The 12,375-nt window shown below is 40.2% G+C and overlaps 1 protein-coding gene across 4 annotated transcripts in view; it reads left to right on the plus strand.

Annotated features, from left to right (window-relative positions):
• The window catches only part of RAPGEF5 (Rap guanine nucleotide exchange factor 5), a 223,322-nt gene that overhangs the window by 52,838 nt on the left and 158,109 nt on the right, over positions 1-12,375 (plus strand). For all 4 annotated transcript variants that reach the window (XM_032304896.1, XM_032304897.1, XM_032304898.1 and 1 more), the window contains exon 6: positions 8,982-9,048. In XM_032304896.1, the coding sequence (XP_032160787.1) occupies positions 8,982-9,048 (67 nt within the window). The remainder of the gene's footprint in view (positions 1-8,981; positions 9,049-12,375) is intronic.

Genomic DNA, 12,375 nt, shown 5'->3' on the forward strand with positions numbered 1-12,375 from the left:
ACCTCTGTGGCAGTGGTTCTCAACCATGACCCTTTCAAAAAGAAGGAGGCGTAATACGAGATCTGTTGAATTAGGCAAGGGATGGAGAGCTCAGACAATCATATTCGTACTTAATATTAAGTTCTAAAGGTGAGGCTGATATATACCAAAGTTGAAGTCTACAGTTCTGTAAAGTCAGCCATACGGAAAGTACTGGGTTAAGAGGTAGGAACCGTGAATGTTAACTAAATCAAAGTTGTAAACTACTATGTAAAGAAGTCAGATTAATGCCATTATGATGAAGATTTTATCAAGCATGGTACTTACCGCCACTTGGCTGACACTCCTGAAATTCCATGCATTTAGCTTTATAAACAATTATTATTTGGAAGGGAGTCTGGAGTCCTTAGATAACTGAATTTGCTCCTCTTAGCTTTAGATAAAGAAAAGGGGCAGGGAGAAGGTCTGGGAAAAGGCAACTACTTGTCACCAGTACTCTTCCTCATCAGACTTTCACTGACCATGAGGTTTGTATGAAGTACAAGTTTGTGCCCTGTGGGAATGCAACTCTATGTAAGTAATATAAGATCCTTTAAGAGGCCAGCATGATTAGGACAAAGTTCAGAAAGAGAAAGTGAATGTGAAAACCAGGAACTTTCTCAACAAATTTTAGTAGTAGATGGAATCCATCAATACATACAAGTGATAATACATCATGAAAATCTGGAGTTTATCCCAGGAAAAAAGGGTTTTCAAAGTTTAAAAATCAACCAGTATAATTCATCAGATTTAGTCTAACAGGAAAAACTGTATGATAAACTCCATAGATATGGAGAAAGCATTTGAAAAAAATTCAGTATCCATCCGGGATAAAAAGTCTTGGAAAACTAAGAATATAAGGAAACTTCTTCAATCTGATAAACCTTACATAAAACCTATGGCTTAATTTAATAGTGAAAGACTGACTACATTCCCACTAAGGGAACGAGGCTAATACATATCCTTTTAATCACTTCTCTTCAACACTAGTCAGTGCAATAAGGCAAGATAAAGAAGTAAAAGATATACAGACCAGAAGAAACAATATAGCCACCTCTTTTTGCAGAGGACCCAATTATATAAATAGAAAATCCCAAGGCATCTACAAAAAACCTACTAGAAGTAATAAGCTGGTTTAGCAGGGTCATAAGATACAAGGTCAGTATACAGAAATCAACTATGTTTCTATTTACTAGCACAAAAAACACTCTGAAGTACTTAGGTACAAACCTAAAAAGTGTGCAAGAGCTGTATGTCAAACACTTCATGAGTAATAAAAAAAAATCAAGACTTAAATAAGAGACCTCTCCATGTTCATGTAATGGAAGACTCCGAATTATTAAGACCTAATTGTCCCCAGACTGATTTATCCTTTCAATGGCAATCATCTCCTTGTCTGTTGGCCTCACCATACCTGCGTAATAATAAAACCCACTTTTGGAAACACTGACCTCTGAACAGGGAGTGTCCTGGTGCTCAGCCCTCAGACTTCTTCTTCTTCTTCTTCTTTTTTTTTTTTAAGATTTTATTTGTTTATTTGACAGAGAGAGATCACAAGTAGGCAAAGGGGCAGTCAGAGAGAGAGGGAGAAGCAGGCTTTCCGCTGAGCAGAGAGCCCAATGCAGGGAGAAAGATGCGGGGCTCTATAACAGGGCGATGAGATCATGACCCGAGCTGAAGGCAGAGGCTTAACCCACTGAGCCACCCAGGCGCCCCAGTCCTCAGACTTTTTTGTCTGCTCTTAACTCTGGCTGTGTCCTCACCCAGTTCTTTATTTAATATCTTCCCCACAGCGGTGATTTCCAAAATTCAGACCCCTGTCTGCCCTTGGCACCCTACCTACGCTAATGCTGCCACCACCCTCCACCCTGTCACCTCCTCTCCTTTGTTGTCCTTATCCTGCCTAACTTTGCCTTGTCTGCCTGACATGTTTAAGCAAGGTAAGAATCCATTGGCATTCTTGATTTCTGAATTGGTGCCGGATTAACATCTTCTAAGTGAGAGATCAGCTTCAAGTCCACCATTCCTATGTCCCAAACCTACCTTTTATATTCCTGACTTTTCTTAATTAGATTCTCATTTTATGCTCTTTGGGGAATAGGAAATAAATACTGGATAAGTAAACATTTTTTGAGTATTCCTCAAAAAAAAATTCATGATGGAACTGGGCACAAGTTTTGTATTAGGATCATAGGTGAAGAAAATTTCCATTTACTACTTTATATTGTATAAAAAATGCTATGAAATCAGCTGGTCTTAGTCTTTGTTATTACTCATCACCCCCTCTCCCAAGGAAACACTAAGCCCTCCAAAATTTCCATTGTTTACAGAAAAGGCTTATTCTAGCTGTGGGAACAGATTGTTTATTTTTATCAGAGTGCATAATTATTTAAGAGTAGTATAGGAATTTTAACAAAAATTGAACTTTTAAACCTGGTTTTGCTAGTATTTGAAATGCTAGCTGTTTACTTAAATATTAACTACTAATCTTCAAATCTTCAATATAAAATGCAAAAATATCAGTAGTAACTAATGTTATTTGATTTTGGATGAATGTGTAACTAAATATCCTGGACTCAGTGAAACCTGTCACTTTCACATTTTACTGGTGTTTGGTAAAAGGCTACTAGTTGTTCTTACAGAGGCCAGATCCTGTGAAAAATTAACTTCCCTTTAGAAGGTTGTACAGAAGGTTGTATTCATGATATCAGAGATTGCAAGAAAAATCTAATTCTAATTTTTCTACCATCCCAGTTTTTGTTTTTTTTTTTTTTGTCATAAGAATTTGTATGCAAAATAGATGTGTCCAGAATATAGGTGTTAGAAAAGGGACAGTACTTGAGTGTACTTTCTTACTCTCCTGGAATCAGTGGCTGTTGGATGTGGTGGAGATTGAGTCTGTGTACCTGGAGAGCATTCTCTTGGATAGTGTCTAGGATTTGCTATCAGTGATTTCTAAGAAAGAAAAATCTCAAGTCTGCCCCAGGAAATATTTCTGCAAGAGAAAAGCCCTGAAGTTTCCTTGCCCAACAGTCAGCAAGTACGGAACAGACACTGGGTTGTCCCAGGAGAATGTGAACTGTGGCATCGTCTGCTGACCTGACATCATTTGTTCTCAGTTTGGTGGTGGGAGAGCCCTTCTTTCTGCTCACGACACATTCTTCTCTCTGGGCTGTGGGTCCTACCCCATAGCCTTTCCTTTCCTGCGTTCTCAGTATCTCTCTGTTGGCTCTTCTCTTTAACAAACAAATGATTCCCTTAATCGTAATAACCAGAAACCAACCAACCTTTTAATTTTATATCCTCTTCTTGTTACTTCTCCATCCATTTCTAGCCCTCAGCACTAAAGAGGAACTCTCTAGCCCTATCAGATAGAGCGGTGACTGGTCTGGCCTTGGGTTAATCTCCTGCCATTTCCTACATCCTCGTCCTGGTAATCCTGCTGCAATTCCAGGGCCACTCCTTACCCATCCGAACCTCACCCTGGATATCACTGCTCCCAAGAAGTAGCCATTGACAATCACAGATGAGGCTGAGTGCCTCTCACTTGGGTTGGCGGAGTATCTTAAAGGTGGATTTTGCTATGTTTTGTTTTGTTTTCATAGGTGTGTGTGCCGTGCATCTTCTGCGTGTTGCGGGATCGTGTTTAAAAGATTCCTATATAGTTTGTCTTGGTTCTGGTTTCTTTCTGCACCCTAGAATTCTATCAGCCTCTAGCAGAGGTAGTCTGGGTCCATCCTAAATATTGTATTTCCCTCTGGTCCCTCCAAACCAGACAAATAGCACAGGACAGCTCAACACCAGCCCAGCTTTGGGGGATTGGGGGTGATGGTGGGAAGTAGTGAACAGGCCTGCCTGACATCCCCCTAGAACTCTTACCCATTAGAATTCTGATTTGGAGGTAGGCGTGTTCCCCGCCCTCCTTGGGTCCCAGTCTAGATTATCTCTGTTTAATGTGAAGATTGATGTGTATGTGACTGCAAAAAGCACCCAGACACAAACGGAGTCCCTGGGAGAGCAGTAATAGCATTTCACATGAAAGCTGACTGAGGCCACAACTCCTCTTGTTGGGTTTCTTCGTAATGTGCAGCTCAGTATGGTGTCAGCACAAGTATGGCTGGAAGGTGGTAGATAACCAGCTGTTTTGGCAGGTGCCAGTTATGCACAGTCTCTGCCTCTTGAACTACTCGACTCCAAATCTTTGCAATTCCAACAACCATAAATAGACATGTAACACATTTTCCTAAAGGAACAATGTTATGCATAGTGGTAGCTCTTGGCAGCCCATGTACGCTATTCAATATTGAGACATAGATGGACAGACAATTCATGCATTTTTGAAATATCAATATACAAATGTAAAGTGGTCTTATTTGGATATTTCCATAATAAAGTGGCTCCAGTTTTCTACCCCGAAGTACCACGAAAACTTCTTCCAGTTAAAAAAGAAGTAGGGTTTTCCAGCTCCAAGATGGTATTGGTTGCTTTTGAATCTTAAGGCACAAATGTTTGGCCAAAATCTGGTTGAGGAGCGTGGGTTCTGTCTCTCATATAGAAGATGTATTTTTAAGAACTTCATTGGAAAAATTTCAAACCCATTATACTAATTCTCATGAAGGAATTCTCACTGAGAGAATGCTGGGAAGCCCTACAGGGATACCAGTTAAATCCAAATTGTTAGAAATTATACTGGGCCTGAACGGTATAAAATAAATTCCATTGCCCAGATAATGGCTGCCTTTACTGAGAAGGGCCTCAGTACCTCCTGAGCCCCTTTATTGGAACTCAACACTATGTGACTACAGAGCTGTCAGAGCTAAGAAATGTTCTTGGCTGGGGACTTATTGTTCTTTTCTGCTGTGGGATGAATTGTACGAATGATTGTCAAATAATTGGCTGGGTCACTATGTCTATACTAGTTATTTCTTAGAAAAAGGTGAGAAGGTGGTGGTGCTTTGTATTGCTATGACTTTAAAGATATTTTCAGTTACTACATCTCTCGTATGTGATATAAGAAAGTCATGGTTGGATGTGAATGGCAAGGTCACTGAAAGACAGAACTGCTGCAGGGAGCTGGGAGAACCATGGAACAGCTCAGGGAAAGCGTTCTTGAGTAAAAGCAGGGTCCTTCAGTTGAATTGACTGGAGGTAACAAGCCAGCACCTTCTGCATGGTAGTCTCAGTATAGAGAGTCATAGAGCACTCCTGAAAGTTTCAGGGACTCCGTTAATTTATTCAACTTCCAGCTGGAAAGTTGGGGTTGTCACTGATGAAGGAGAAAGACTGTAGAGAGGGCAGCAGTTGGCTTGGTTTTGTTTTTGGTGGGGACTGGGTAGAATGATACTGTGTTCTATTTGATGGTTAAAAGGACAGAGGCAGCTTTTGCCATTCCTGTGACCTCCCATTGGCACCCTTAGATCCTGCAGACCTCTCAAATGACTGAAGACATCTGCGCACAGTACCAGCCCTCGGGACTTTCCGTTGGAGAATTCCTGGACCTGGCTTGGGCTGTTGGGAAGCAGGGACCTTGAGAAACAGCCATAGGAATTTGTAAATCTGTCCTGCCTGCTGGGTCACAGCTTCCTGCTGGCACAAACACTCTGGGATGGGTCTTCCTTCCTGGGGTCACTGCTGGTTACTTTCTGTCTCATGTCACTTGTCATGGCCATTACCTGCTGATGCCAGCTGGGCTTTTTCTGCTTCCCTTCTCTAACCACTGACAAACCACACAGAGCTTCTCTCTTCCTCTTCTGTCCGTTGATCCCCTTGAGTAATAATGGGAAAATAGGCAACTATTACAGTTGATTCTTTTCTTTATCCCCCCCTTTGCCCTGTTTCATTACCTGTTTTGATCTGACATGGGAGAGCTTTGTCTTCACTGGATTGTAATGATGTGTGTTTCTATACATAAAATCAACATTTATCTTCTTTCGTAAAAATAAATTTGTTGGGTAAAGAAGGTCTGGTATTTCTGGGCATTTTGGCATAGATCTGGAGAGGGGACACAGTGACTAGGTATTAGCCTTCCCTTTCTCTAAGCTCTTCCACTCTTTACCTCTTACCACCAGACCCTCTCCTAAGACCTTACTCTGCCAGGTCAGATGCGGGTACCTGCCAGTGCAAGGGGTATGGGCACATGAGTGGGAAAGGAAGAGTTCTGGTGAATTCTAGATCTTTCACTAGGCTGTAGATAATCTCTGAAGGTTTGAACTCTTAGAGGAGCAGGATCAGGTCTCAGTTTTAGAAAGATAATCCTGGTATCTATAGGAGATGGGACACAAGAGGAGAACCCAGAGACAAAGAAGTTGGTTAGAAGATAGTAAAAATAATTTGTGCAAGGGAAGTAGAAGGCTTCATTTGTCAGTGAGGTTTAACAGGGGGGAAGTGAAGGAAACAGAGGGAATGGCCACAGGGCGACCACGGAGCTGAGTTGTGAGAAGCATGAGGCGGTAGGAATACAATGTAAGTTATGTTGACTTCAAGGAGCCCATAGAAAATGAGGTTCCTGGAATTGCCCCCCAGAACCCCTTTGAAGGCAGATCGTAAAGCAGGGTGAGCTCGGGGGAGATTCAGGGGCTGGAGAATGACTTGAGAGCTCTGGGCACAAGTCATGGTGGTTGTGGTGATAAAAATGGAATGGGGGCTGGGGCGCCTGGGTGGTTCAGTGGGTTAAGCTTCTGCCTTCGGCTCAGGTTATGATCCCACGGTCCTGGGATCGAACCCCGCATCAGGCTCTCTGCTCAGCAGGGAGCCTTTTTCCCTCCTCTCTCTCTCTCTCTCTCTCTGCCTGCCTCTCTGCCTACTTGTGATCTCTCTCTGTCAAATAAATAAATAAAATCTTTAAAAAAAAATGGGATGAGGGCTGCAGGATGGCTCTTGGGAGGTCACTTCTGTCTGTCTTACACATACTTCCTTTGGAAACATTTTTGGTTGTTTTGTTTTGTTTTGCTTTGTTTTGCCAGGGCATGTTTTGTGCTGGAAGAATGACCAAAGGTAGTTTTGCTTCTGAGCAGGAACTAAATTATCTGTCAATAAACCATCAGTGGTTCAGCGGTGACTCACCAGGTAGCCATTATCAGTCACATACACAAGAACTTCCCTTCCCTTGGAATTCGGAGTTCCTTTCAGCAGTGTATTGAAAACACATTCAGGACCGAATCTTTGCTGGTGCGAAATACCTCATCCCATAAACTCATTGCTGAGCTATGTGCCAGGGTCTGAAAACCAGGAGCTGGCGGGACGAGCCCCTGCTTCCCTGCAGACGCGGACAGTGCCCAAGCCCTTGCTGGTGCCCGGGTGCCCAGTGTGTTTGGCTCTCAATTTCCCGTCCCATCTGTCCAGTGAACTCAACTTAACCCTGTACCCCTGGTTGGATGGCTTAGGTTAGAAAGGATTGCAGATCTCTTCTCAGGAGAACGTCATGTATGTGGAAACCTCATGAATAGATAATTTTAATAATAAAGTTCATTGTTCAAAATATGCATTATCAGAGTAACTTGCTTTTTAGGGAATATGGGGATTTATAATGCTCAGTTTGCACTGTCTTTGTTGGGTGGATTATTAGCTTGCATTTCGAGCACTTTGCAGCACAGGTGGTTAAAGGACTTGACAGCGCCAGCCCCGCTTCCTACCTACATACAGCATGCAGTTCTGGTAAAGGCGAATGGCTTTTCATCCACCGCTCTGATTTAGAGGGTTGGGGTTTGTTGGTTGGTTTGTTTGTTTTCTATGAAAGGTTTTAAAAACAGGAACAGGAAGCCAATGCCAGAATTGATCCAACTCGCTTTTCCCTTCTTAAAGATCTTCTCCTTAGCCCTCCTGCCCCACCAGGCGAGTGCTGGAGCCGACCCCCGGCTGTCTCCGAGATTGAAATCAATCCTTGCCCTGCCATTCTGGTTAACACCGCCCTGCAGGGCAACTAACCCCTGGTCCCTCGGAGTCCATGGAAGGTGGTGAAAGGAATTGCTGTGGAATAGACCTGGGAGATAATTACCTATGCTCAATTAACATTAACTTTTTTTTTTCTTTGACCAAGCCAGGAAAAAAAGATGTCATTTTATAAAATTTGCTTTAAAGATAATTTTAGTACACCTGAAACTAAGGTAATACTGTGTGTCAAATATGCTTCATTAAAAAAAGAAATGAATATTTATAAAAAATAAAAAAATTTTTAAAAATGAATAATTTTATGTTCATGGATACATTGTTGTGGTGAAAATATTTTTATGAGATACATTACAAAGGTGATTCTCCTAAGCCGACAAACTGATCTTATCTTATATGTTATACCTCATTTTAGTTATTTAGCATATTTAGCATATGTGCAGTTTTCTTGGCTTCTCAACTGGGCTGTGGCATTTTCTTTTCTTTCTTCTTCTGTGTGTGTGTGTGTGTGTGTGTGTGTGTGTGTGTGTATGTGTGTGTGTGAGGGCTTAGAGCCTTAGAGTACTTTAAAAAAGATTGAAGAACTTCTGCTGCTGTTGTATTTCACATAATTCCTGTCACAGTATTAGGCCTATAATAACATTTCAAAACATATCGGTTTTGGGTGAAATTCAGATGTGGCAGGAAATTCATGTGTCAGATTTTCAAAATCTGGATTTCATTTAGACTAGTAGGAAATTTTGGTACCTAACCACCTTCCAGTTGTATCTGTATATGTTTGTGCATGCCCATGTTCATAAAGCTCGTGTCAGAACTATTCTGTGATATCATTTAGAAACAAATACTTGATCCTCGGGATTTAACTGGTAGACTGTAAAGAAGTTCCTGCTAATTGATTTTGAAGGAACAGTTGGGCTGCCACAGAGCTGGGTCCCCTGGCATTACTGACACCATGTTATTTGCATGGGTACTTTCACTCATGTATTAATAATGCCATTATTTGCTATGTGTTCCCCATAACTTGGTAGATAAATTTGAGCAATCAAAATTAAGAATAAATTATTCTTTGTTTTTCAAAGGTCTCATCAGAAAATCGAAGACTCAGAAGAAAGCAGTGATGAAATTCTTGTTCGTCTAACATCTGCGGTAAGGCATGCAGTTTTTCCTAACTATAGGGGTGAGAAAATAAGGAGGGCTGGGGCTTGAAGGGGGTGCAGTTTGGGTAGCAGTGGAGAGAGACATTTGCTCTCTGGGTACACATCAATGTGGGAGGCCCACATCAAGGCAAAAGGAGACATGGCATTGACTCCTCGGTGCCGTTTCTCCAGCAAGATCATAGATATTCCTGGTGGAAAGTTCTAGAACCGTAGCGGAGACATGAGACATTATATCTGATTTTTAAAATACAGTATGACTTAACCTAGGGAATGTTGTGACCTGCCACATAAAGGAGAAAAGACCATATGTTTCATTAGGGGAAAAAAAAAAGAATTACCTCAACCAAGAAAAGGCCAGGTCATTGGTTTCTAACATGCTAGGTTGCAACATTTTTCAGTTGTTTTCTAAAGGCACCAATCAAGAGCTGGTAATTGCCTTGTTAGTTGAAGAAAAGCTCATGCCCTTCTTAATAGAAAAAGCTAGCAGGGCACCTGGATGGCTCAGTGGGGTAAAGCCTCTGCTTTCAGCTCAGGCCATGATCCCAGGGTCCTTGGATCGAGCCCCGCCCGCATCGGGCTTTGGCATTGCATTGGCAGGGAGCCTGCTTCCCTTCCTCTCTCTCTGCCTGCCTCTCTGCCTACTTGTGATCTCTGTCTGTCAAATAAATAAAATAAGATAAAATAAAAAGATTCTCCTAAAAAAAAAAAAAAAAAGGCTAGCTATGGTTGCTCATCATTGAGCCCTAGTTTTTGATGGACTCTTACTATCCTGTCTGACAAAAATCTTTTATCCATTGGTTTGGCTTTTGGGAAACTTTTCTAATCTCCCCAAAGATTCTTCAGTTCTGCTTTAACTGCATTCTCGAAATGGTAATTGCTGAAAATTGTGTTGGATTGGGTTATATACGTGGAGAAAACTGATGTTTCACAGAATTTTATACACCAGATCTTAGCATCTGCACACAGCTTCAAAGTTAAAAGTTGCCTTACCTATTCTTGGAATATAGCTTCAAAATGTAGTTTTTGACTAAATATAGTGATTGGTAGTGTAAAGCTTCATGTGAAATGGAATCCTGACAGCCTGTTAAGAAAAAATATTTAATGTGACCTTTGCAGTTTTTTATTTAACCTTTTTTTTGAATTGAGGTATTATTGACATATAACATACATTAGTTTCAGGTATATAACCTGATGATTTGGTATTTGTATATATATTGTGAAATGATCACCACAATAAGTCCGCTTAATATCCATCACCTCATATCACCTTTTCTTGTGACGTGGACTTTCAAGATTTGCTCTCTTAGCCACTTTGAAATATACAGTCGTCACCATGCTGTACACTACCTCCCATGACTTATTTTATAACTGAAAGTTGACCTTTTGACTCTCTTTGCCCATTGTGCCAACCCCCAAACTTCTCACGTCTGGCAACCACCAATCTGTTTCATCTATCTATGAGCTTGTTTTTTACTGTTGCTGCTGCTGTTGTTTTTAGGTTACACATATATGTGTAATATGTGAGATCATATGCTATTTCTCTTTCTCTGATATATTTTACTTAGCAAAATGCTTCAGCTTCCATCCATGTTGTCACCAATGGCAAGATCTCATTCTTTTTTATGGCAAGGTCGTATTCAATTGTGTGTTTCTATGTGTGTGTATGTGCGCACATATAGACATTGGTATGTTACGTCTATTTTATCTGTTCATCAATGGACACAGGTTATTTCCATATTTTGGCCATAGCAAATAATGCTGCAGTGAACATAGGGGTGCATATGTCCTATAATGTTTTTGTTTTCTTTGGATAAATGCCCAGAGATGGAATTGTTGGATCATATGGTAGTTCTATTTTTAATTTTTTGAGACTCTTCCATACTGTTTTCCAGAGTGGCTTCATGAATTTACATTCCCATAAACAGTGCACAACAGTTCCCTTTTCTCAGTATCCTCTCCAACATTTGTTATTTCTTGTCATTTTGATTATAGCCATTTGGACAAGTGGGAGGTAATTTCTCATTGTGGTTTTGATTTGCATTTCCCTGACAATTAGTGGTATTGAGCATCTTTTTAAGTACCTGTTGGCCATCTTTTGTCTTCTTTGGGAAAATGTGTATTCAAGTCTTCAGCCCAATTTTCAGTCGGATTGTTTGATTTTTGCTATTGATTTGTATTAGTTCTTTATATACTTTGATAGATAAATGACTTGTGAATATTTATCAGATATATGACTTGCAAATTCTCCCATTTAGTGGTTGCCTTTTCATTTTGTTGGTGGTTTCCCTTTGCTGTACAGAAACTTTTTAATTTGATATAGTTCCACTTACTGATTTCTGCTTTTGATATTGGTTCCAAAAAACCATTGCTAAGACCAATGACAGGGAGATTACTCCCTATATTTTCTTTCAGGAGTTTTATGTTGTTTCAGGTCTTACAGTCAAGTCTTTAATCCATTTTGAATTTATTTTTGTATATGATGTAAGAAAGTGATCTTGTTTAATTCTTTTGCATGCAATTGTCCAGTTTTTCCAGTACCATTTATAAGGAGATCATACTTTATTCACTGTATACTCTTGGCTTCTTTGTCATACATTAATGACTGTATATGCATGTGTTTATTTCTGACTTCCTTATTTTCTTCCATTGAACTGTGTGTCTATCTTATGCCAATACCATAGTGTTTTAATTACTGTAGCTTTGTGATACAGTTTGAAATCAGGGAGCATGATGCCTCTAGCTTTGTTTTTCTTTTTCAAGATTGCTTTGACTTTTGAGGATCTTTTGTGGTTCCGTACAAATTTTAGAATTGTTTGTCCTATTTCTGTGAAAAATGCCTTTAGAATTTTGATAGGGATTGCACTATATCTATAGAGTGTGCAGTTTAAAATATTTACTGAAGAGGAGTACCTGTTGTGTGCAAAATCATAACAGCCATCTGTTTAGAAAGCACTCACTGTGGATCAGTTACTGTGTTAAACATTCTCTGTGTTTGTGTATACACACATATACACATTCTGTTAAACATCATAACAACCCTATGAAATAGGTGGAATTATCCTTGTTTTACAGATAGGAAAGCTTATAGAGGTTAAGTAACTTGCCCAAGGTCACTTACCTAGAAAGCAACAAAGCCAGAGTCTGAACTCAGAATTTTCTACTTCCTAATCATGTTCCTTAACTACTATGCCTCTTTTTTTTTTGGTAATGTAATATATTATTGGAATAGTTTCAGAAGCAGCAAAGATATATGACATGTTTCCTATAGTCATACCAGGAAGACAAGTACATATAAAGAGTTCAGGTACAAAGCAGT

The sequence above is a fragment of the Mustela erminea genome, chromosome 11, assembly GCF_009829155.1.
Source record: "Mustela erminea isolate mMusErm1 chromosome 11, mMusErm1.Pri, whole genome shotgun sequence".
Lineage (NCBI taxonomy): Eukaryota > Metazoa > Chordata > Mammalia > Carnivora > Mustelidae > Mustela > Mustela erminea.